We start from the raw sequence: 27281 nt of genomic DNA on the forward strand, positions 1-27281 counted from the left end.
CCTGATTTCGTAATCGGCAATCTAGTGACATATAAGTCCATTTACTCATTATCCTGTTCTGAAGAACAATTTTGTCAATTAGCTACTTTATTAAATAATTTCCTATATTCTGTTGTATAACTGGATTCTACATATACTGGATTGCTGTAAGTAGACCTCTTATCAGTTACTTCTCATTATGATTATAGATGTTCACAGAAGCCACCAAAACATCTCAGCATTGACTTCAGGCTTGTAACCTTTCCAAAAATATTCTTACCTTTCTGTCTGCTTTACATGCTTATAATTTGAATACAGCCAAATATTACAGACAACAAAACTGGATTATTCTAACCTGTTACAAGCTCTCAGAAACAAACATTCAAATTAAGTGATATTTTTAGATTACAAAGGCACTGGATAACCCACCATGTATACAGGAAGACTGCATCACTTCCACGTCCTTCATGCTCTTCCTATCCATTAACCGTGAAAAGCTCTTGGATGAATGCTGTATGTCTTAATGCACTTAAAAGAGTTATGAATAAAAGGTATACCTGTAATCTGGATGCTAGTTCCAGCTGGATCTGTGAGCTAGTTTTAGTTGATAAGTAAGTAGTGGAAGATTTTAAGGGTTAGATGCACTGCTCTATACCAATGACTTAATTTAGAACCCCCCAGTGCATTCACCTGTGTCTGTCCAAATTACAGAGGCAGTTACTGTACAAAGGACAAACCTGTAGTCCACAATTCAAATCAACATTTGTTTCACAATTGACAGCCTGGACTGTGAACACATTGCTGTTTTAAGGAAATTAATAGAATTGTTCCATTTGCTTACAATTTTTTTTTTAGGGCATACACCATTCATGAAAGGTGCCAGACTGAGTGCATTGGAAACTGATGTTCTCTGTCCACAGAACGAGTACATCACAGGCAGTCTAATGTAAAGATTTACTACACTGGCCTGCCAGAATGTCATCAAACCTTTTCTGGATCGATCAGCTTTTTAGGGGCAAGGAGATACATCAGTCTCTATGCTGATTCATTCCTTAGCCTTCCTGCTGAGACAGTCAGCAATTATACCAATTAATGTCAACTTATTATGGTGATTTTGGGTACGTGGATAACTGTCCATTAAAACTGGATGTAGGCCACCAATTCATTTCACACAAGCTACCACTCTCTCAGAGGGTAACGTCTGCCAATCTCAATCATGTTGGAATCAGTGACCTAGAAATGGAAGGCTCTGTATCATTCCCTGAGCCATCCAGTTCCCCTCAAATATGATTTTAATCTGTCTTCACATTAGGTTTATTCAAATCCCCAATATTGAAGTTGAACTCCTTGAAGACTTGTATAAGAACAATTCCAATAGATACAGTGATAAATCCACAAGCCATCCCCAAGAAATCTACCACTCCCACATTACTCCACTCCCTAAAAAGGATGGCTGAGGCCAGCAGGACTAAAGTGGTGAACACGACGTAGTAGATGGCACCAAACACAGATGAGTCAAAACATTCCAGTGCCTTATTGATATACTTGAACTGAATGATGATGCTACATCCTAACACTGCCAGAAGAACCAAACAGAGGTACAAGGCTCTTTGACTTGATGGATTATTGTGAAAGATATCTTGAGCAGCCAGCCCAATGCCTTTTGTGCTGGGCACAGTGAAACTGCCCAACAGTGAGCAAATACTGATGTAAACCATAATATTAGTGGGTCCATGAGCTGGCGCTATCCAGAAGATAAGCAGAAGAAGCATGAGAAGTACTATGCAGAGGTAGCCCACAAACACTGAAAAAACAAAGAAAACAAGTTAATGGCTTGTTAACGGCAAGGTAGAAACTTTTGTCCCAGCTAATTTATTAGAGATATTTAAAGGCTCAGTCATGAACCCCTAAACATGGTAACGTATAAGGATATGTACACAAAGCTTAGGATCTCCTATCAACTAAAGAACAAAAGCCTTTGAAATTGGTTAAATCAATGTACAGCTCTTTGTGTAAATCAAATAATAATGTATGAATACCAACTGTTTCACACTGTAACTGGATTTAAAGTTTTTTTTTTAAAGCTGACATTATATTCCTATTAAAGTCCCCTATGAAGAATGGTTGTGATATAACCACATTCATAACTCTGACCTGAATTCCGCAAAGTACCTAAGCACATACTTAAGTCCCATGAAAGTCAATGGGATGAATAGGACACACTTCAATAGTTAATTTTGGTCTGGTTGGACTATTAAAGGCACAAAAATATTTCCTTTACTAACAATTTTAGGTACACTTTAGATTTGAATTTCAGTGAAACTGAAAATGTTAAATAGTTCTCAGTTTAGCATCCATGAAGCACAGAGAATATGCCAAACAACTAGCAGGTAAGGAAGGGTTCACAAGCAAGTCAGTCCAGTGATTAGCAGGAAAGAAAAGGAACATCACAACGTGTTTTATTGGCACATTCATATATGCCTTCAGTGTGCAAAAGCAAACATCTACTTGATACATAAGTAATGTATATGTGCACGATCAAAATAGATCCTATTAGGTCTTAAAGCTATTTGGCAACAAGAAGTGCAAGGATTTTACCCACAAAGATTCAATTTTTGTTTAGAACCCCTTAAAGTGAGCTCCTGGAATTACAGTTTTGATTCTTTCCTCAAGAGGAAACTACATAAAACACCTCTTCATCATTATAGAAAACAGGTTACAAGTCCAACTCACAGCCAAGTTGGTTTCTTCACTTAAAAAAAGAAAATAATTTATTTGCAGTTTTTGACTTACCATGCAAAAATGCAATGATTTTCATTGTAAGGAAAAACTGAAATGGAGAATTATTTCAAAGCACTTAAAAAAAAAAAAAAAAAAAAACCCCACTTTTGCGAAGTTGCAGTCCTGAAAACTGAGCCTTTATTTCTTCTTTAGATCAGATCCTAGCCCTTGTTATGGCTACTCTGCACCTCCTTCGTGACACAAAGCAACTGCAACATCAGTTTAACCAGCTAATAGAGGATTCCACCTGCATGGGAGAATCCTTAGGTGGTGCAGAAGCTACTACACCGCTCCCTGTGTTCTCAACCCCTTGGTGTAGGGGGGCATAACCAGCATGTCTCTATACCCCATTGAGCCCCAGTTTATAGAATGGCCCTTTGTGGCCAGAGGTAGTTGAATACATTAAAGCAGACTAACTTATGCCAGTAACTGGCTGGCTCCTGGACAGCACCAGAAGCAGGAAACTACAAGCTCAGACAACCCAGGATCAGAGCCTTCGAATTTGTCTGCTGGCCAGTTTCTAACTCAGGACAGTTTACCACTTAATCCATGACTATTTAGGTTTTTTTAAATAAATAGCCTCATGACAGATGCTGTCAAAAGGTCCATTTTCAGAAGTGCCTAAGTCAAAGGGAGTTAGGCTCCTAATTCACTTAGGCCCTTTTCAAAAAAATCATATCTATAATTTCTCCTTTATACACTATGTTGTTGGCACACTCAGGGAATTCTAGTACACTGAAGAGATGGTTTTCATGTATAGAAACCATGATGGTTTGTCTCCTTTATACCGTATCTGCCTAGGAATGCAGAAGCCTTAATACCACTAATGTTGCTGCTTTGGGGAAGCAACTGTTCCCTTCAAATAAGTGTTCCTGGACAATGCTATCATAATTTTGAAAGAGAATGAAGTACCTGGATTTGTAAGCTTCTCTTCAAGCTCAGCCTGAGTCGTTACACTCTCAGATTTTGGGGAATGGATTATGAGAACAACAGACCCAGCACAGCTCAGCAGACATCCCAACTTGCCGAGAATGTTGAGTTTTTCTTTCAGTAAGTAAGAAGCTAAAATGGACCTTTCACAAAGTGGAAGAAAATTAAAATTAATCTAAATTATTCATTCTCTTAATACACATCTCTCAGCTCGGGTATTACTTGCCATCCCTTTGTTTATTCCAAAAATAGTCTTCATGCAGCCCATTTATACGCTTCAGCCCCGTCCCAAGACAGGGGAGGAAGGTAGAAAATAAATTCAGTCTTTATGTTCATTGATCTCTCGACCTCTTAGCTGAGAGCACAAGGGGGCCAGGCCAACTGTGAGGCAGACACCTATCCACTGCAATCTGGTGGGAGATTACCAATCCATTTCACATGGGCCACAAGCAGTAAAGAGGTAGCAATGATTTTTGGTCACTAACACTACAGGCTGGATTCAAACAAGTAAATGGCCCAAACATACAAAATACACTGCTTGTTTAACTCTGTGTGATCAGTACTGTTCAAGGCAAAGGAAGACATGACACCAACCCCAAACATTTTGCAGCCTAAAGTAGATGATCAATGCAGTTCAGATGCATAATTAAGGCTAGGTTTTAGTCACAGGTATTTTTAGTAAAAGTCATGGACAGGTCGGGGCAGTAAACAAAAATTCACGGCCTGTGACCTATCCATGACTTTTACTATATACCCCTGACTAAATGACTAAAACTTGGGCGCAGGCAGGCTGAGTGGGACAGCCCAAGGAACACCGCAGGTCCTCGGGGGGACAGGATGTGCGCGGCCCAGGGGGGGTGCTGCCGTGGGTGCTGGGTGGTGGGGAAGAGACGCGTGCAGCCCTGAGGTGTAGCTGCGGGTACTGCAGGGGGGCAGAGGTGTGCATGGCTTGGATGGTTGGGGGGAGGGGTGTTGCGTGCCATGGGTGCTCGGGGGAGGGGCAGCTTCCCTACCTGGCTCCTGGGAAGTGGCAACCTCCAGCTCCTAGCTCCACATGCTACCTCTGCTCTGCCCCAAGGCCCGGTTCTGCAGCTCACATTGGCTGGGAACTGCAGCCAATAGGAGCTGCGAGGGCGGTGCCTGTGGGCGGAGGCATCATGTGAAGCTAGGAGCTGAGGGAGGGGAGTTCCTGTCACCTTTCCGGGGAGCCCTCCCCTCCCCCAGGTAAGCACCGCCCCGGACCCCAATCCCCAGCCCTGAGCCCTCACCCCCATTCAAACTCCTGCTGCTGGGGGGCGGCAGGGCCCGAGACGGCCCCAGCAGCAGCCGGTGCGACTGCTCCCGAGCCAGCTGCAACAGAAGTCACAGAGGTCCCGGAAAGTCACGGAATCCGTGACTTCTGTGACAAACACACAGCCTTTTGCATAATACACCAATTACCACCACCTGGTGGAAAAAACTCCAGGGAGTGCACAGTTTTGTTTATTTTTAAATACTATTATTCTTTTATGGTAGTTTAACGGTTACAAGCTGGATACTCTCAAAATATTTAGCTGTGTATTACATTATTTTTATGAATCTTTCTCTTCACACACACACGCACACACCCCTCACACTGATGCTAATGGAAGGTGTGGCAAGGGAAAAATCTCTTTGTTTGGAAAAATTGTACCAAATTCAATAGGATGCAATGCAATGTGTATTTGAAGTGGGGGAAGTAAAGGAGAGAAAAAATATGAAATAAAAAACAAAAATGGAAGAAATCCAAGCAGCAGCAAAAAGGAAAGGGATCTATGAATGATAAGAGATTAAGCGTGTAGAAACATAAGAACGGCCATACTGGATCAGACCAAAGGTCCATCTAGCCCAGTATCCTGTCTTCCAACAGTAGCCAATGCCAGATGCCCCACAGGGAATGAACAGAAGAGGTAATCAAGTGATCCATCCCCAGCTCCTGGCAAATAGAGGCTAGGGACACCATCCCTGCCCATCCTGGCTAATAGCCATTGATGGACCTATCCTCCATCAATTTATCTAGTTCTTTTTTGAACCTGTTATAGTCTTGGCGTTCACAACATCCTCTGGCAAAGAGTTCCACAGGTTGATTGTGCATTGTGTGAAAAAATACTTCCTTTTGTTTGTTTTAAACCTACTGCCTATTAATTTCATTTGTTCTTGTTATGAAAAGGAATAAATAACACTTCCTTATTTACTTTCTCCACAGGAGTCATGATTTTATAGACCTCAATCATATCTCCCCTTAGTCATCTCTTTTCCAAGCTGAAAAGTCCCAGTCTTATTAATCTCTCCTCATATGGCAGCCGTTCCATACCCTAATCATTTTTGTTGCCCTTTTTTGAACCTTTTCCAAGTCCAATATATCTTTTTTGAGATGGGGCGACCAAATCTGCATGCAGTTTTCAAGATGTGGGAGTACCATGGATTTATATAGAGGCAACATGATATTTCTGTCTTATTACACTGGTCTACAATTTTTGAGAAGTCGTCTGCTTCAGAGATAAAATGTGCTATTTATTATGTATTTTGATGTGCTGAATTCAAATATGACAATTAAAACAACTGATTGGCTACTGTTTCTAAGATATTTAAGTTTTTACATTTTATGTCTATGTATATTGTGTAGATAGTAGAGTTTGAATCATAAATTGTAAACCTAGGTCTTTTCATGTGTTTATGGTTGCTTTACATGATAATATTTCACCTGTCCTGTTTATGTAACACTTTAAAAATCAGCAAAAGGGTTATATAAATAAAAATTTATTATGAAACAAAAGGCAAAAAACTATTATGTACATAGTTTAGTCCTATTCAGTGTCTACTCGGCGCTTCTTGGCTTGTCTCTTGTATTCATTAAATGGAGAATTTCTTGTCACTGTCCAGCAATAGTCTGCAAGCATTGATGGGCTCCATTTGCCCCGATAGCGTTTCTCCATTGTTGCAATATCCTGGTGAAATCGCTTGCCGTGCTCGTCGCTCACTGCTCCGCAGTTCGGTGGAAAAAAATCTAGATGAGAGTGCAAAAAATGTATCTTTAGTGACATGTTGCAACCAAGGCTTTTGTATGCCTTGAGGAGGTTTTCCACCAACAACCTGTAGTTGTCTGCCTTGTTGTTTCCGAGAAAATTTATTGCCACTAACTAGAAGGCTTTCCAGGCCATCTTTTCCTTGCCACGCAGTGCATGGTCAAATGCATCATCTCGAAGAAGTTCACGAATCTGAGGACCAACAAAGACACCTTCTTTTATCTTAGCTTCACTTAACCTTGGAAATTTTCCACGGAGGTACTTGAAAGCTGCTTGTGTTTTGTCAATGGCCTTGACAAAGTTCTTCATCAGACCCAGCTTGATGTGTAAGGGTGGTAACAAAATCTTCCTTGATTCAACAAGTGGTGGATGCTGAACACTTTTCCTCCCAGGCTCCAATGACTGTCGGAGTGGCCAATCTTTCTTGATGTAGTGGGAATCTCTTGCACGACTATCCCATTCGCAGAGAAAACAGCAGTACTTTGTGTATCCAGTCTGCAGACCAAGCAAGAGAGCAACAACCTTCAAATCGCCACAAAGCTGCCACTGATGTTGGTCATAGTTTATGCACCTCAAAAGTTGTTTCATGTTGTCATAGGTTTCCTTCATATGGACTGCATGACCAACTGGAATTGATGGCAAAACATTGCCATTATGCAGTAAAACAGCTTTAAGACTCGTCTTCGATGAATCAATGAACAGTCTCCACTCATCTGGATCGTGAACGATGTTGAGGGCTGCCATCACACCATCGATGTTGTTGCAGGCTACAAGATCACCTTCCATGAAGAAGAATGGGACAAGATCCTTTTGACGGTCACGGAACATGGAAACCCTAACATCACCTGCCAGGAGATTCCACTGCTGTAGTCTGGAGCCCAACAGCTCTGCCTTACTCTTGGGTAGTTCCAAATCCCTGACAAGGTCATTCAGTTCACCTTGTGTTATGAGGTGTGGTTCAGAGGAGGAGGATGGGAGAAAACGTGGGTCCTGTGACATTGATGGTTCAGGGCCAGGAGTTTCATCCTCTTCCTCGTCTGACTCAAGTGAGAATGATTCTGGTGCATCAGGAACCGGCAGTCCTTCTCCGTGGGGTACTGGGCGTATAGCTGATGGAATGTTTGGATAATGCACAGTCCACTTTTTCTTCTTTGACACACCTTTCCCAACTGGAGGCACCATGCAGAAGTAACAATTGCTGGTATGATCTGTTGGCTCTCTCCAAATCATTGGCACTGCAAAAGGCATACATTTCCTTTTCCTGTTCAACCACTGGCGAAGATTTGTTGCACAAGTGTTGCAGCATATGTGTGGGGCCCACCTCTTGTCCTGATCTCCAATTTTGCAGCTAAAAGAAAGGTGATAGGCTTTCTTAACCATAGTGGTTATACTGTGCTTTTGTGATGCAAAAGTCACTTCACCACAAACATAGCAGAAGTTATCTGCACTGTTCACACAAGTACGAGGCATCTCTGCTCACTTTGGCTAAACAGAAATGTGTCCCTTTGCAAAATCAAACACTGACAAATAAGAGAGCACGACACTGTATGATTTCTAGAGCTGATATAGGGCAATTTGTTCAGCAGAGTGATGTAAGCTTCGTTATGATTGCATCATCCATGACTTCTAGGAAGAACATGATGCAATTCATATCATGTATGACGCAATACCAGCTTCAGATTGCATCATTCATTGTTTTGCCTAAAAAGCAAGTACTGTCCAAACCCAGTCATAGATTTATTCATAGATCCAGTCAAAGATGTATTTTAGTCATTTCTGGTTTAAATTGAGATCCCTTCCCTTTATAACTCACTTATCCTCCACCATTCCCAAGTCAAGGGTCGTATATACTGACCCAATAGCATATCTTGAAAACTAGAGCCAATCAACAATTTTAAGCATCATTTTCGTTCTCAGTGACCCAGAATTAGTAAAGTTTGACTACATTTATTTCAGAAGCATTTTGGCTGTAGAGCAGTGTTATCTATCCCTTTCTTAATGATTCCCAACATTCTGTTCACTTTTTTGACTGCCACTGCATATTGAGTTGATGTTTTCAGAGAACTATCCACAATGACTCCAAGATCTCTTTCTTGAGTGGTAACAGCTAATTTAGACCCCATCATTTTATATGTATAGTTGGGATTATGTTTTCCAACATGCATTACTTTGCATTTATCAACATAGAATTTCATCTGCCATTTGCCATCCCAGTCACCCAGTTTTGAGAGATCCTTTTGTAGCTTTTCGCAATCTGCTTGGGACTTAACTATCTTGAATAGTTTTATATCATCTGCAAATTTCACTGTTTAGCCCTTTTCTAGATCATTTATGAAAATGTTGAATGGGACTTGGCCCAGTACAGACCCCTGGGGGACACCAATATTTACTTCTCTCCATTCTGAAAACTGACCATTTACCACCACAAACATGTGGTGCAATTTTGGTAATCTGTTTAATTTGTTGATAATAGCTGACATTTAAACACTATTCATCTTTCTGGGCAAAGAATCTGTCAACTATGTTTATTACACTTCATTAAAATGTGAGAGGGGAAAATAATGTCCACAAGCATTATGTTTTCCTGATGGAACACCAATGGTCACTGATTTTATTTAGAATCTACATTTTGCTAGCAAGTAATGCAGCATATAAATAAATAAATACAATTCTTACCCAAATGGAACGCCAAGAGCTCCTAGAGGAGTCACTAACACAGTTGGAACTGCAGTGTAGGCCAAGAAATTCCCAATTTGACCAAGTGCCACTGTTAAGAGAACCACAAAAGAGTTTTTTAAATCCCTTAGTAAATAGGAATAATGAAAAGCTACTCAATGCTGGCTCATAACTACTGACCTGACTGGAAGATGAACATTACTGAACTGTTTAGTTCTGCCCATAACTTTTCAGTTATACAAAAACTAAATTTTCCAGCTGTCTGATTTTTTTAAAATATTTTTAAATAAAGGCTGTTTGCAAAAGAGAAGGCACCAAGAGAGCATCGTCAATAATTCTGCTTATTAATGTTCTCTTCAATAATTTTTCATAATTAAGTAGGGAAGAGAGTCAAGAGACCGAGAATTTGAAACCCTGTCATGGGTTGCACTCAAATTTCCTGATGTAGGGAGGTCTGAATTTAGGCATCCCATGTTCTATATCAGGGGTCGGCAACCTTCGGCACACGGCCCATCAGGGTAATCCGCTGGCGGGCCGCGAGACATTTTGTTTACGTTGACCGTCCGCAGGCACGGTTGCCCACAGCTCCCAGTGGCCGCGGTTCACTGTTCCCGGCCAATGGGAGCTGCGGAAAGTGGTGACCAGAACATCTGCATCTGCCAGAAGATTATCCTGATGGGTCACGTGCTGAAGGTTGACGACCCCGATCTAGATTCTAGAGCAGGGGTGGGCAAACTTTTTGGGCCGAGGGCCACATCTGGGTGGGGAAATTGTATGCAGGGCTGGGGCAGGGGGTTGGAGTGCGTGAGGGAGTGCGGGGTATGGGAGGGTGTGCGGTGTGCAGGAAGGGGCTCAGGTCAAGGGATTGGGGCAGAGGAGGGGTGCAGGGTGTATGAGGGGGGCTCAGGGCAGGGGGTTGGGGTGCATAGGGGTGCAGGATGCAGCAGGGGGCTCAGGGCAGAGGTGCAGGAGCGGTGCGGGGTGTATGAGGGGCTCAGGGCAGGGGGTTGGGGTGCAGGAGGGGTGCGGGGTACACAAGGGGGCTCAGGGCAGGGAGTTGGGGTGCAGGAGGGGTGCGAGGTGCAGGCAGGGGGCTCAGGGCAGGGAGTTGGGGGGCGGGGTGCAGGAGGGGTTCAGGTTCCGGCCTGGCACCACTTACCTAAAACAGCTCCAGGTGGCAGCGGCATGCACCGTGGCCAGTGCAGGCTCCCTGCATGCCTGCCCTGTCCCCGGCCCCGCGCCGCTCCAGGAAGTGCTGAGGCCCCTGGGGGAGGGGGGGGCAGAGGGCTCCGCGTGTGCTGCCCTTGCCGCACCTCCAGGTTCCTCCCCCGAAGTTCCCATTGGCTGCGGTTCCCCGTTCCCGGCCAATGGGAGCTGCGGGGGGCAGTGCCTGGAGGCAACGGACACAGCCCTCTGCCCCCCCGCCCGGGGGCCGCAGGGACGTGGTGCCGGCAGCGCCGTGGGCCGGATTCAAAGCCCCGAGGCACCCGATCCAGCCCGCGGGCTGTAGTTTGCCCACCCCTGTTCTAAAGCATGAGATATTTGGAATCCCATATAGCTGGCTGTAGTGCCCCACAGCAGCATCGGTCTCGCCGAGGGACGTGAGGAAACCACTGAGTGGGTACGGGGAGAGAGGAATATTCAAATATTAAATACTTTGTTAAAAGCTGTTGGATACTAAATTAAAACACAGCTAACAGGACACGTTACAATCTGTGCACTATACAATATTCAGGGGGCAGATCCTCAACCAGCGTAACGCACCATGGAGCTATGACAATTTACACTAGCTAAGAATCTGCCCCTCACAGTCTTATACTAAAAAATGGAATTCCACATCAGTACATAAAATAACTGTGCTTAATATTTCATATATTGAAAATGTCATTAAAAAGCTGCATTATAAAAATATTGACTAGTTTTAGAAATGCCAACCCAGCTTACAATAAGACAGCTTTCATATTAGTTATTATCAATAATAATAAACAAAAGCTTTGAGACTGAATGTGCAGTACAATATACTAGACTAAACTGGAATTTCAAGTTGTGGCCATTACTAGCACTTAAAATCAAATCATTTCAAGAAACCAAGCCTTTCTGCACTCTACTGTCAAATACCATCATCATTATACTACTTCTTTATACTTAACTAATGCTTTACATCTGCAAAGCACTATACAAACATTAAGTCATTCACCAAATAAGTTCACGGCTCAGTAAAGCTGAGGAACCTCATAAGGAACACTGAGGAAAGAAAACAAATTTACAAGATATGGAGTAAGGTGGCATTATGCCGACTCAATTCACTGGTGTTACCTGTGCACGTAATACTGAATCTAGTGAGGTAGCCAGCAGTCAGCCAGCCACATCTGTAAAGCCCAAGAGTCAGTCATGATCTTTTGCATGCTGTCTTTACCTAGGAGTCGGACTGGATTATAGTCCCTCTAAGCTCTGCTCTTTATTGAGCTCTCTCGTTTGTGTGCATGTTTTTCCAGCAAGCACATATGGCAGCTCTGGCTTGGAGATATTCAGAGTTGAAGGGAAAGACCTTGAACTGACGAGAGAGTATGCTGGGTACACCATATCCTCCCTTGGACTCCCCACTGCTCAGTTGCTCATATTAAAATTTGCTTTTTCATGGCTCAGATCCCCTGACTTCATGGTTGAGGTGGATTGTCAGAGCCCTAGTAGCTGGACAAAGACAAATACATAAGTATCTCTGAAGTTCTACTCAAGTTATTATTCTTCATTATTTGTATTGTAGTGGCTCCTAGGAGCCCTAGTCATGGAGCCGGAAACCACTGTTAGTCACTGTACAAATACAGAACAAAGAGATGGTCTCTGCCCCAAAGAGTTTATAATCTAAGTTGAATTAACTCCTCAAACAGCTCAAGAAAGTCAATAATAACCTTGGCCATGTTTCAGTATGCCTGAGCCAACGCCTTTGCTTCCTCTGAGCAGAAAATGATGAGTCCGTTAGTTTTCTACATATGATTCAAGGAGCGGCACTTTGTGACTGAGTGCTGGTCTTCACTACGGTGCTGCAATCGATGCAGCAGGGGTCGATTTAGCAGGTCTAGTGAAGACCGACTAATCAATGGCAGAGTCATCTCTGGTTGACCCTGGTACTCTACTTCTCCAAGAAGAGTAAGGTAAGCCAACTGGAGAGCATCTCCCGTCGACGCAGCGCAGTGAAGACACTGCAGTAAGTCGACCTAAGCTATGTCAACTCCAACTATGTTATTCACATAGCTGGAATAGCATAACGTAGGTTGACATACCCCCAAAGTGAAGACAAGCCCTATGTCCCACTACAGCCAATCTGCTTCTAGTCTGCTTCTTACTTTGGAAACAGCAGCATCATGTTTAAAATGGTTGACTATCTTCTGGCAGACCACATACAGAGGTCTCATCAAGGCTATTTTTAATAAAGTTTCTTTTGCTGGGCAAAGCACTCTGTAACGTTCACATTGCAAACACTGGGAAATGTGTGCAACACTTTCAGCGTTATCTTGGAAAACCACGTTTTCTTGGAAATCTCTCAGTGGCAGGGTGCCATTTATTGAGCACACTCAATGGCATCTTTTTATAGCTGTTATGACTTGCCTGCTGTTAAGAGCCTTGCACTGCAGAACTATCCATTCTTCTATTTATATGGATCCATCTCAGTAGTATTTGAGCTCTTCTTCTTTGAAGTCTGCAGTAATCCTGTGGGTTCCACCACCAAAAAACCCACAGGTGGTGTTTTTCTGGGTCTAGATGTTTGCACTGAAATAGCGGCTCTTATTTAACACTGTCACTTGTAAGTGAATTCACTCTTTTGTATCAGGGAACCAAGTTATTTAAATAAACCTTGTGGGAGGCAAACTGATAAGAGTCTCCAATGGTTTTGTTAGTCACCCAAAATCCCAAACAAGCCAATTTCTAATGTATAGGATATCAACTGCTGTAGTTCCCCCAAGGCATTGTGGATATTTACTAGATTCCAAAGAATCCACCCTTCTTTGGGTTCCACAGTTCTCTACATGGTTCTTGCTGTTTGTGACTGGATTGAAATTCTGAATCCACAGCATTCTAGTTCAGTGGTTCTCAACCACGGGTACACATACCCCTGGGGGTACTTAGAGGTTTTCCAGGGGGTACATAAACTCATCTACATATTTGCCTAGTTTTACAACAGGCTACATAAAAAGCACTAGCAAAATCCGTACAAACTAAAATTTCATACAGATAATGACTTGTTTATACTGCTCTATATACTATACATTGAAACGTAAGCACAATATTTACATTCCAATTGATTTATTTTATAATTATCTGGTAAAAATGAGAACATAAGCAATTTTTCAGTAATAGTGTGCTGTGACACTTTTGTATTTTTATGTCTGATTTTGTAAACAACTAGTTTTTAAGTGAGACTTTGGGATACACAAGACAAATCAGATTCCTGAAAGGGGTACAGTAGTCTGGAAAGGTCTAGAGCCACCGTTCTAGTTAACTCTTTCCATGGTGCTTTTATAAGCTGCTAGATGCCTAGTTTTGACATGCCAGCTGATGGATAGCAGCCAACACATCATTCTCTTGAGCAATTTTGGCTTCACAAAACTCAGTCAGTTGGCTTATTCAGGGTTACACTGGCTCATTGAGAAATCCCTCTCTCTTTTTCTCACTCCTTCTGTCCAGATATTCAAAACAGAGGCCTCACAACAAATGAGCAGACAGGCTCATTTTAAACACTATAGAACAGAATTGCTACTGCACCCAGCTTCCAGTGGTCAGAGCAGAGTAGCAGGGCTGTCAGGGAGCTGATTACAGATTCCCAAATTCCATCCCAACCCAGGTTAAAGAAGCATGGGTGGTACTCTGGAGACAGAGGAGCCACTCTGCTGGCTTTACACTTGCTGCAGAAGACTTTCCCACATGGAGAGAATCCTCATCAAGGAACCTGGTGGTTTCCATTTCCTTTGCACCACTTGGAACACTACTGAAAGTCTAATGACTATTTGTGATTTACATACATTGAAGGAACCCATATCACAGCAATACTAATAGTCCCCAACAGATTAGATTAGAGTACAAAGGTAGGACGCCATCTTTCCCACTAACTGAACTGAGAATAGAACATGCTAGCTACTCTTTATCTTTTCTTGGACTCCACATCACCAATCCATTCAGAGTAATCAGTGAGACTATTTGTGCGAGTAAGGGTCACAGAGGTCTGTACTCATCTCATACACAGCACTGCCCAAGGATTCAGCAGCCTACTTTTTGCAGTAGAGTGACAAAAAGTTACTGTAGCTAGAAATGACAAAATACTAAAGGTGAAAGTTGGCTAAGTGTTTTCTGATCTAAAAATTAACATATAATAAATAAGTCTTATGGTATGGAATTACAATTTCTTATTAAACTGCCTTTAAAAAAAAAATTGACCTTACTATCACAATTCACAGATGCATCACAGGTACAGTTATTGTGTGAGTGCTAATAATTTCCATATCAAAGGCTTCTTACATTTTGGTAGAAAGATAACTCTGTGAAGGCTAATGAGCTGTGCTAAAATCAACACTACAATACATAATAGGCTATTTAAAATCCAATAATCTACGCTACACCATTCTTTACATTATCTTACAACATTAGATACTTACTTGCAATAGTACCAGACCACCATACTATATCTGTTAAATATGAAGTACCTAGAAGAGGCAACATGGAAAAAGAGTGGATGAGTGCTATTGGAAAAAATATAAAAGAACAACATTAAAGCTACGCTAAGAATTTATTTTCTCACACTCTCGCACACAGTTGTAAGGACATTAGAAAAAAACTATGATGGTAGCTCAGTGGTTTGAGCATTGACCTACTAAACCCAGAGTTGTGACTTCAATCCTTGAGGGGGCCATTTAGGGATCTGGGGGGGGAAAAAATCTGTCTGGGGATTGGTCCTGCTTTGAGCAGGGGGTTGGACTGGATGACCTCCGGAGGTCCCGTCCAACCCTGATATTCTATGAATCTGGCCTAACTAATCCTGGTATGCTTTCTTGATGCATCTGATCATTAGAAATTCAATTTCAAGTGCTTATGAAATATCCTCATCCTATATTAAAGGAAGCCTTGAAATATCCACAAATATTTCTGAAGATTCTATTCACCATACATGCCATTACCAGGAGATAGGGTTATCTTTCAGAAAGTCTGGCCTAAGAGGCAAAGAATAATTTCTACAAGCCAATTTGGCTGGGACAAATTTAAGATACTTACAGAGAAATCTGTCAGAGAAGATGTTTGGGTGTGGACATTTGGCAAGCTCTTAGTCTCCTGTGGCTATGTGATCTAGGCCTTCTCTCGGACGTGAACATGTTACATTTCAAAGACATGGGTGAAAACTCCAGGCTGTTCCTTAACTGCCTACCTACCAATCTTGAGACAGTATATTTTCATTATATCATCAGACAATTGTTATGGATTTTTCATCTACTATTTTACCTTAGACTTTTAACGTGGAATTTACTAGGGAGCTGTGATATTCTTAAAACTTGACTAAAAGAAAGGTATGATTTTTCAGGACACACTTTACAAATCATGAGTTTTATTTTTCCTATTGGAGAATCCTAAAGAAAATCAATATTAAAAAAAGTTATAAGAGTCCAAGGTCCATTATGAGTTACAATAAGTCCTGGACCAGAGGAAAAAAATAGAAAACCATGTTAAAATAAATTAATGCCTGTCCAAATACTACTAAATATTTTAAGGTCTAATATCTTGCAGACCATCAGGGCTAGACACCAGGAAAACTTTCAAGGAGCAGAACATCTGTATTTATCTGGGGTAGTCTGCAAGGTGTCAGACATTAACATCACATTATTCTGGTTATTATTTCCTGCCCGTATGCAGGAAATAGTTCTGCTCTTACTTTAGCAGATGCTCTCTTACAAATTGCTAGAAATCGAACCAATGTTGTACTCATCAGCTGAAAGTTCAGAATCCCAAATAGCATAAAGCAATAACCTTTAACTCTAGGGACTCCTAAAATAATGGCTGCTAAAACCACATCGGAATTGAAAGGGGAGAAAAAAAAATATGACAGTAAGCACTATGATCAGTTTTTGAGTGGGTGTCTAATTTATCAAACTTTTTACATTTCGGTTACTGCATATAAAATAAAAATGTCTCAATAGTTGTACAAATTACACAGAATATCAACACTAATAAATTAACTTCACAAAATATTTATCCCCCTACTGCTGTTCCTCTCCAAGCACAGTTTGATAGTATCTCACTAGTGTAGCAAAAACTCGAAGAGGCAAGTACCATGCTGTCAATTATGGACCTAATGCAAAGCCTACTGAAATCAATGGAAAGACACCCTCTGACTTCAATGAGCTTTGAATCATGCCCTATGTTAGTTCTGACTTCCACATTCAAGCTATACTGGCCCAATATATTAAAATGGAGAAAACACTGGCCTACTATCTTTTAGGATTCCATATTTTTGCTACTTAATTTTGCTGGGCTTTTGTAGTTCCCTCTTGTATATAGAAATTAGGAAATGCTGTCCTCAGTAGGTTGGCACTCAAAATTTGCCAAGAAAAAAAACATAGTGGAGATACAAGTAACTTTTCAATATATTTTGTGACATTAATGTTATTTTATATATTTGACATTCAACTACCAATACTGAAAAAAAAGTTAAATTATGTGAATTTGAGAGTTCACGACTTTAGCATAATTCTTTAAACATGGTTAGGTCCCAGCTACACAGCAAAATGGAAATTTGATTTACTTATGCTGGGAACGACAATGTTGTAACCAAGTTACTCCCGAAATGCGTTTGTTGTGTAAATATCACTTGTGAAAGAAAAAAAGAAAACAAACAATCCAACAAAAATTAAACTTGTGTTTACAAAGCATATTCCTGGGGGAATTCTGCACCACTGTGCATGTGTAGAATTCATGTCCCCCATAGATTTCTTTGCTTCCGCACAGAAAAATGACTTTCTGACAGAGAAGCAAAGGAAAGCTGCAAGAGCAGTAACACACCACTCCCTAGCAGCGCAGGTACATTTTTTCAGGCACCCAGAGCAGCCAGGGCCGCCCGGGGGGGCAAGTGGGGCAATTTGCCCCAGGCCCTGAAGGGACCCCACGAGCTCTGGCCCGGCAGCGGTCCGGGTCTTCGGCGGCGGGGGGGGGGGGGCCTTCGGTGCTGCCGAAGACACGGAGCAACTGAAGGGCCCCCCGCCGCCGAAGACCCGGACCGCCGCTGGGGGAGTACAAGAGCCGCAGCTCCCCTGCTTTGTCCCAGGCCCCCTGAATCCTCTGGGCGGCCCTGAGAGCAGCTGGCGGAAAGGTAAATCACCACAGGGCTGGGGACACCCCAGCCAGTGGCTCCTACCCTGAGCCGGGACCAGCTACTGGTCCCGGCTTGGGCTAGAGGCAGGAGAGGACAGGACTTCCGCTTCCCCTGCAAGGAGTGGCTGGGACTGTGTCAGACCCAGCCCTAGAAACCTGCCCCAGCTGCAGGAAGCTCAGCATCCTCCCTTGCTTCCTGCCCCCATTGCTCCTCAGCTACAGGGGGAGGGGTCACTGTACAGGGAGCTGCTCCCCCATCCGCCCAACCACCGTTCATCTGGACCTCCCATACCCAGAAACCCCTGCCAAGCCTCACCCTGTATGCCCAGAATCCCACTAGCACTCCATACCTGAACCCCACCCCACTGAATCTCAACCCCTGCATCTGGAGCCCCCTGCACTCAGGCCCCCCCCACCTCTGCACCCAGACCACCCCCCCAGAGCTCCCTGCACTCCCTGACGAGCCTGAGCCCCCACATCCAGACCCCCACCCCACTGACCCAACTAGCTGCACCCAGACCCCCACCCCACCATGTCCTACTCCTCCAGCACTGAGACGCCCCTCCTTAGACCCTACACCCAGGCCCCTCCACTGAGCCCCAACCACTTTCACCTGGAAGCCCCTGCAGAGTCTCATTGCCCCTGCACCTGGAACCCCCGCACAAGCCTCTGTGCATCCAGATTCCCCCACACCTAGACCCCCCCCCCCAACTGAGTTGCCTGCACCCACACAGAATCCTCTCACCCCACCCCTGGATTCCCCCTCACTGAGCTGCTCCACACTTGGATCCTGTCTGGTTGAGCCTGCCTGCCCCACACCTGGTGTGCCTGGCGCAGAGGGGCAGGACCCCAGGGTGTTTCTGGGGCAGGCCCAGGCCTTGTGCTATGTCAGGGTTGGGTGCAGCCTCACCACTGAATCCATGACCCCGGGTTGGGGGGAAGCTCCATTTAAAAAAAAAAAAAAAAAAAAAAAAAAAAAAAAGATATACCTATCTCCTAGAACTAGAAGGGACCTTGAAAGGTCATCGAGTCCAGCCCCCTGCCTTCACTAGCAGGACCAAGTACTGATTTTGCCCCAGATCCCTAAGTGGCCCCCTCAAGGATTGAACTCACAACCCTAGGTTTAGCAGGCCAATGCTCAAACCACTGAGCTATCCCTCCCACCACAGAACTGTAGTGTGATCTCCCACCTTCATACAGCCAGTGGCCTGTGCTCCCCACTGCCATGCTGGAGCCTCTGCATTTATTTATTGACAAATAAAACTTGCAGAATTTTAAAATATTGGGTGCAGAATTTTTAATTTTTTGGCACAACATTTTTAATTTTTTTGACACAGAATGTCCTCCGGAGTAAAAGCAGCAGTGTGTACAGGGCCTTAAAATGTCACACAATGCTGCAGTTGTGGAAAATGCAAAATAAACTTGTTAGATCATGCTGTCAGCTGGTAGTAATGCAGTTGCAAGTTGCTTGTTATGCTTGAATAAGTCCATCACGAACACATCAGAAACAGCCTGATCTTGAAATGTGAGCTGATCCTAGACCAATAATATAAAAAAAAATTCTGGAGGTCATATCCAACATGTTCTGGTAATTTGAATAGATATTCTATAAGAGTTCCCGACATTATATTATCTATCTATCTATCTATATATATATATATACACACACACACACACACAAATACAAAAAGAATGACTGCTACAAGCAAGATGTAATTGATTACAGTGCAACACACAGTCTATGAGTTTCCTCTTATAATCATTCCAAAGCAAGGATTTAGGGGGTGGAAAAAGACAAATGTTGCTATTTCTTACAAATAAATTCAAAGCATAAAAACTCTGTTAGCAAATAATATCATGCTTTAGAAAACTGATTTCAGAACACACAAAAAATGACAAATTGTGAATTTGTAATAATCATGTTGATTTGTCAACAACATTTAACTGGGCAGCACAATGAGCTATTGCTCTACATTTTTACCTTAGGAACCCAACTTCACATTAAGGCTTACAGTTATATAATAAAGAAAAAAAGTCTGGTGGTTTTATAATACTTGGTGGGCATTTCTCCACAAGACAAGCTAAACACATAATTCAGCATAATTGGCAGTGTGTGCTTATGAGAGAACCAGAACAAAGAGGGGGTGCAAATAAGAAAGTTAGCTGGAAGTTGAAGCTAGACAAATTAAGACTGGAAATAAAGCATAAATTTTTAATGGTGAGAGTTATTAACCATTAGAACAATATTGCAAGGCTCCTGGTGGGTTCTCCCTCCCTGACAATTTTTAAATCAAGATGGGATGTTTTCTAAAAGATCTGCTGTAGGAATTATTTTAGGGACATTCCATGGCCTGTGTTATACAGAAGGTCAGACTAGATGATCACATGGTCCCTTCTGGTCTTGGAATCTATGAAAGAACAAAATGGAGATGCATTGGTACTACTCTATGGAAAGAGTTTTTAACATCTTTTTCTAGCCAGTAACAGAACTCTCTTATCAAATGTACATAAAATATTACAAGACAAATATTTGTTTTTAAATCAGAGATCATCAGTGGTGCTGCAGTATTTCATGAAGTGAGCAACTGAGCCAGACTTAGAAGTACATTGATGACTATGCCTAACTCATCTTGACTGTTTCCGTTTGACTTCATATCTGGATTTTGTTATTATTATTTATTTCTTGCTATTCACTCCAACCATTGACTTCTGATATAAAAATATTTTAACTTTATGGGTGAACATTGAAACCAACTCATGTGACTATCCACAATCAGAGAAGTTTCATGTGCTGTATTTTACAATCAAGTTTGCTCAGGCAGCAGGACTGAATAAATTTCGTAACTGGACATCCAAATCAAAGATATCAGTTCCCTAACATTAGAGCATGGATTTTTTCCATGTAGAGTACCTTCTCCATCCACCCTAATTGCTCCTAAAGGAAGAGCATGAAAGCCCTTGCTGGTGCTTTCCGCTTTGAATAGCTGATATGGGATGAAAACCTCAGTAATTTAATGTCCAGGTGACAGTTAAAGTCATGACAGAGAGGGATGGATTCCCAAATTACTTTCAGTAAAAGGCTGGGGGTTTATATTTCTTCCCCTGTCTAGAGCCAGAAGGTGGGTAAGGGTCCAATAAAACATATTACAGTACAACTTCTGTTGGTGAAAGAGACAAGCTTTCAAGCTACACAAAGCTCTTCTTCAGGTCTGGGAAATGTACTCCCAGAGCATCACAGCTAAATATGGTGGAATGGACTGATTAGCATAAGTAATTAGCACATAATTACTAAGGCAGTGGTTTTCAAACTGCAGGTCTCAACCCAGTATTGGGTCACGGAATGTAAGGCACTGAGTCGCGGTGGCTCTGGTCAGCACCGCTGACCGGGCCATTAGAAGTCCCGTCGGCGGTGCTGCCTGGCTAAGGCAGGCTAGTCCCTACCTGTTCTAACACCGCCCCGGAAGTGGCCAGCAGCAGGTCCGGCTCCTAGGCGGGAAAGGGGCGGGGGGGCACGGGGCTCTGCACACCGCCCCCGCCCCGAGCACCATTAGCCAATGGGAGTTGAGGGGAGGCGGTGCCTGTGGGCAAGAGCTGTGCGGAGCTTCTTGCGCACCTCCGCCTAGGAGCCAGACCTGCTGCTGGCTGCTTCCAGGGCACCATGTGGTCCACGGTGCCAGGACAGGTAGGAAGCCAGCCCTGCCTTAGCACTCTCACTGTACCGCTGACCAGGAGCCGTCCGAAGTAAGCCTGCATCCCAACCCTGTGCCCCAATCCCCTGCCCCAGCTCTGAGCCCAAACCAGGAGCCCCCTCCTGCACCCCAAACCCCTCATCCCTGGCCACACCCCAGATCCTGCACCCCCAGCCCATAGCCCTGACCCCCCCCACACACACACACACCTTAACCTCCTTCCCCAGCCTTGAGCCCCCCCCCCCCCCGGAGCCCCCTCCTGCCCCCAACCCCTCATTCCCAGCCCCACCCCGCAGCCCTCACCCCTGCACTCCAACCCTCTACCCCAGCCCTGAGCCCCTCTCACACCCCAAACCCCTCATCCCCAGCTCCATTGGGTCACGGGAATCAACAATTTTCTTCAACTGGGTCGCCAGAAAAAAAGTTTGAAAACCACTGTTCTAAGGGACCATTCAAGGTACATAGTGTCTATGAGGACCGATAGGTCAGATATAGAGCTATTGCTTTGTGAAAAGTGTTTATCCTAAGGTCACAGGATGTTTTTGTCTTATCGTTTTCCTATGTAAATTCATTTGAGAGCACAGTCTGGTTTCACCAACATAGTTGTTATTGGGGGCATTTAGTGCACAGGCTGAAGTATTCCATGTTGTGAGAGACATATAGAAAATCCATGGTTCTTGAAAGGTGTGTTGTGCAGGGGGGAGGGGGTTTATTACAGCAGTGGAGATCATTACTGCACAAAGCAATCACTCTATGTCTGATCGATCAGTCTTCATCATCAAAGGAAACCTATACAACACATTCAAAAGATGAGTGTGGGAGCTTAAATTCAAAACTTTTCTAGACACTAAAAATCACAGACTGAATAGAGACACTGGATTTATGGCTTGTTACAGAAGTCTGTAACCCACTAACCCTCTCTTTTTGTTTTAAACAATCTGTTCCACTTGCATTTAGCTATAGGAGTACCTTTCCAGACCTGAGGAAGAGCTTTATAGGGCTCAAAAACTTGTAGAAGTTGGTCCAATAAAAGATATTACCTCACCCACCTTGTTTCTGCAATATCCAAAGACCGACATGACTACAGCTACACTGCATGTAACAATAGACCCTAACTAGAGTCCACAGATTTGTTTTTGGCAAACTAGAAAAGAACCCAAACTTCTCTTTCTCTCCCACACCATTGCCATGATTTTACTATCATTCTGTAGGTATAGTATAGCCAAGCTACTCAGCAGATCCATTGGGCCCTTTCCCTCTTTAGCCAGCAATAACTCAGATCATAGGACCTGCGCTCCAGCTATTTTTTTTTTTAAGTTTCTTACTGATTCATTGGAGCAATCAGATTAAGACGAGTGCAGAGACAAGGGAAATGGGCAGGGAAGGTTGAAAGGAAAGAACATGAAGGTCAAGGACCATGGTGAAGAGTTTAAGTAACAGTGAGGCCAGACCTGTTCTGCAGTAGCCACACGAGCTGAAACTGTCTTGCTCTCCGCTCTAAAGCCGTGCGGCAGCATTAGACAGAGCGTCCTCCCTCCCCCATGCACTGAGCACCTCAGCCCGCCCTCCAAGCTATTTGAAGGGGCTGAGGGCCTCCCCCCACAGGTTATCTAGAGGAAGGAAGCAGAAAAGAACCCCTCCCTTTGGGGGAGCAAAGGCTGCCTCTGGCAGCGGGAGACGCTCTAGAAAGGGGAAATGCATGAGGTTGCAAGGGCTACCGTGTGCGCCACGGCGGGGGGTGCTAGAGCCACCCGATCTGCAGTGGGGTTGCTACCAGCCGGGCAGGGGCTGATCCTCACTCCGGGCTGTGAGGGAGGCATCCGGGGTGGGGGTGGGGATCGCAGCAGGGCGCCCGGGCGTGGGCGGTAATGCAAAGCGTTAAGGCGGGGGCTGGCTTTTCCCGGGGGAGGGGGGAGACCGGGAGGGTGCCGGGCGGCGCCGCAGCCCCCGTACCTCGTCCTCTCGCCCGCACGATGCCTTTCTTCTGCAGCACGAAGGTGGAACCGTTCACCAGGCTGGAGACCACGGCCACGCTCAAGCCCAGGGAGACGGCGGCGGGGCCGGGGCTCTGCGCGGCCCCTTCTTCCCCCGCGGCTGCACCCACCGGCATCCTCATGCCCGGCAGCACCGTAGCGCTCGCGTCTCTCCCGCCAGCCCGGAACCGGCCGCACTAGCCGCCGCTCTGCGGGACCCGCCCCGAGCCGCCCAGGCCCCACCCCCGGCTGCCGCTGCCGGGGGCGGAGCTCAGCGGCCTCTGGCAGCCGAGCCGCCGCAGTAGCTGCCGCGCCTTACGCCATCTCCCCTGTCCCCGGCCCGAGGCGGCGAGAGAGGGGAGATGCCCCCCGCCGGAAGCAGCTCTCCTCCAGGCGGCGGCCGCAAGTCCTGTCCGGAAAAGCGCTAGTACCCTGGCGCCGCATTGCGCCGCGGCCCCACAGCGGAGTACTGACATCATGGTTGCATCCCATTGTCATGTCATGGCGTCACACTGCACTGGAATGTGGCACAGCGTCATAACGTCATGGTGCTGTGCAGCCGCTAAACCTCATGACATAGCGTTGAGGGAGACAGACAAGGTGGGTGGACTCGTAATACGGTGTATTGGACCCACTTCTGTTGGTGCCAGAGACCAGCTTTGGAGGTACATGGAGCTCTTCCGGTCTGAAAGAAGAGCTCTGTGTAGCTCCCAAATTTGTCTCTCACCACCCGAAGTTGGTTCAACATAAGATATTACCTCACCCACCTTGTGTCTCTCATATCCTGGGACCACCACAGCTACGATAACACTGCAAATGACATAACATTGTCATCAAGTCGAATCTGCATCTACCATCTTACGTTGGTGCTAATCACCTTAGCACCTGAACGCTTCTCCTCCTTCCCAGAAGGTTGGCATAAAATGCTTGACTAGAATTAAGGATGTTAAAGTTTTGTTTGCACAGTGTAATTTTGAGGCAGTGTCACAACACATTGATGCACCTGGAAAACCTGATTTATGCAGTGGGAATCTAAGAATTATGTTGTGCCACTCCAATAAACCCTCTTCCTCACTTCCAACCAGGTCCTTTCTAATGTAAGCGGTGCAGAATCATTTGTTTATTTTTGTGTTAAATTCAATTTGCTTTCTCATCCCAAAACTTTTCAGTATGCTGCAGTTTTTTGAAAGGAAGGGAAACTATATAGAAAATAACTCTCCCTGTAATGTTGTCGAAGTGCTCCTGTTCAGGCCCTTCCCTGGCCTTACCAAATTGACAATCTTGTGGAGGGCTCAAGTCTGGCATTTCCTTTTATTGGAAGGTGTTACTTCTGACACCATCTCATCTGACCCCGGGGGAAAAAATCATAGAAATCACCTTTAGAGGTCAACTCACTGGCAGTTAGAACAGTTGTTCGCCACTGATTGCTTAGCTGGGGTTACTCTTTTAAGTGTACACGATGCCTTTGTTTCAGTGCAGTTGTCTGATGTTTTATGTTTCTCCATTCATATAATAGCACTCTGCACATTTTAATAAACCAATAACAGTATTTTTTCAATGAATGTGACATTTATTTTAAAAGAGATTATCACACTGCAAGAAATCACATCACAAAATGCAAAGCTGTATAAAAGTTGAATGAAATGGCTAGACTTCAAGGTTAAATTTTTCTTAGTAGGCAGGATGTTTACTACTCTATTGCTTATATGTTATTCATCAGTCTTGATCAAATTTTCATGCAAATAAATGCTCCTTTTGTGTGTCATGGATTTCAACATTACAGATATATTTTAGTAACATGACTGAGACTGTCAGATTAAATTTGGCTTTATTTTGTGCAATGCATCAGATGTCTAATTTACATTCCTTGGCTTTAATTGGAAGTTTCTGGTCATAGTATTCCAGGTAGACACAATATTGTGAGTGATGATGGACTGAATCCTCAGGTTTCTTCCTCAGGTCTGGTCTTGTTTTGGCTACTTGATTGCCTAGGTCAGGTTTTGTGTTTCTCACACCTGGGCTACAGTTCATAAAGAACCAACTATTACATTTCCTTGACAAGAGGACTGGACACACTAACAGACAAACAAGAATCTCAAGAGCAAGCTGCATCTGACAGAACCAAATACAAATTGCTAGAAGTATTTTTAAATCCTTTTTGTCTCAAGACAGTTTCTTCTCAGACAAGGTTGAATACATAATAGCTATGCTATAACAATTATTTCAGCCTGTCTAGAAATAGAACTTTAAGAAAGCTTCCTTCTTTATGAGACTCATTCTCTCTAAATCACAGAAATAATAATTTGCTATCTTAACTTTTCTTTTGGACTTTTTGTGCCTAATTTCAGTATTGCCAACTCCACAAGTTTGAAAATTATGAGTCAGGCCACTGCAACCACGAGAGAGGTCAAAAACACTATTTAATCTCATGATTTTGGGGGCCAATCATCTGATTTTTCTTAATTCTCTCTGCCCACCTCAATATGTGCTTTATAATGACAGTGTCTTTCAATTTCATATAAGTAAGGTGATTTTGGCTGACACCCCTGGAGCTCTCACTAGAGGACCTGTGACAGAATGTACCCCTGTACTCACCCTACTGTTGAAATAATCATTGTACAAAATATGCCTTCTAAGATATCATTTGAAAACTCATAATTTGCTGATCTGTATGGTCCTGATAAAATGTGTGGCAACACTGTATGTGAAGTTACAAGATTCCACTGTATGGTGTTATTAACACATGTTCCAAACTGAATGTGGGAAACAGGTCTGTCTCAAACAAAGAAATGTGTGCTCTTTTTAATTTGCATTTAAGCAATAAACAGAATCATTAAGCAGGAAGGGAAACAAAGGAATCTAAAAAAGGTGAGAAAAAAGCAGTAGGGTACATTTTTCCACATAGACCTTTTGTCTCCTGATACCCATCTGGAAATGTTTTTTCAAGAGGGGAACTGAAACTATAAAAAAGGAGGAACAAACACCCCCAGGCACCCCCCTCCTCTCTGCCCATCAATTCACTGCACCTGAAGGGACAAAAGAAGTAGCCATTGGACTGGAGAAGGGGTCCTGACCTAAGAAGTTTGGTCAGTAAGACTGCTGAAAGCATGTGGTGAGAAAACTTTGCTTTGAATTTAACACTTTGTTAAGTTAGGCTCCAGTTGCATTTTATCTTATTTTTCTTGTAATCATTTCTGACTTTTATGCCTCATTACTTGTACTCAAAATCTCTCTCTTTGTAAATAATTAACTTGTTTAATCCAGTGTGTTTAAATTGAAGTGTCAGGGAAACTCCATTTGGGGTGACAAGTTGTCTGCATATCTTTTCCATTAAAGAAATAATGGACTTTATATACTCTGTACTGTCCAGGAGAGGGCTGGGCAGTACAGGACATACATTTCTGGGGGGAAATCTAAGACTGGGGGTGTGTTGGGGGTCACCCTGCAGTATAACCAAGGCTGGTGAGAGGCAGAATGTAATCCAGCTGTGACTGGCAGGCGCAGTTACTGACAAACACTTGTATGCTGGAATGCTGTTTGTGAGTGGCCCAGGTGGGACCTGCTTCAACCAAAGAATTGTAAGGCACCAAGGCTGCTGGGCAGGGGTGAAAGAGCTGCTCATTAGTCTGGATTGTACTCTGGTATTTCACAGGACCCAACTGAGATTAGGTCTCCATTGGGCTAGTCATTCTACATACACAGTAAGAGACAGCCCCTGCCCTGAAGAGTTTTATTGTCGAGTGCAAAGCATAGTGGGGAATTTGTGACACACGAGCTAGAACTTGGACACACCCAATTTCCATTAGATGAGAACCAGCTTTAATTCCTGTGGAACTGGGCAGGATTCAGACTGGTAACCT

The 27281-nt window shown here is 43.8% G+C and overlaps 1 protein-coding gene and 1 long non-coding RNA gene across 2 annotated transcripts; both read right to left on the reverse strand.

Moving 5' to 3' along the window:
- Nucleotides 1-893: 893 nt before the first annotated feature.
- NIPA1 (NIPA magnesium transporter 1) lies at nucleotides 894-23614 on the reverse strand. Its single transcript, XM_065403705.1, has 5 exons — nucleotides 23402-23614; nucleotides 15059-15106; nucleotides 9411-9501; nucleotides 3673-3833; nucleotides 894-1783 (listed from the first exon to the last, which is right to left on the reverse strand). The coding sequence occupies exons 1-5, from the start codon at nucleotides 23562-23564 to the stop codon at nucleotides 1272-1274; spliced, it is 975 nt and encodes a 324-aa protein (XP_065259777.1). The 5' UTR covers nucleotides 23565-23614; the 3' UTR covers nucleotides 894-1271.
- LOC135878133 (uncharacterized) lies at nucleotides 19042-20135 on the reverse strand. Its single transcript, XR_010561382.1, has 2 exons — nucleotides 19993-20135; nucleotides 19042-19295 (listed from the first exon to the last, which is right to left on the reverse strand). It is a non-coding gene; the product is annotated as an uncharacterized LOC135878133 (long non-coding RNA).
- Nucleotides 23615-27281: the final 3667 nt, after the last annotated feature.

This window comes from Emys orbicularis, chromosome 1 (genome assembly GCF_028017835.1).
Source record: "Emys orbicularis isolate rEmyOrb1 chromosome 1, rEmyOrb1.hap1, whole genome shotgun sequence".
In the NCBI taxonomy this organism is placed as follows: Eukaryota; Metazoa; Chordata; order Testudines; family Emydidae; genus Emys; species Emys orbicularis.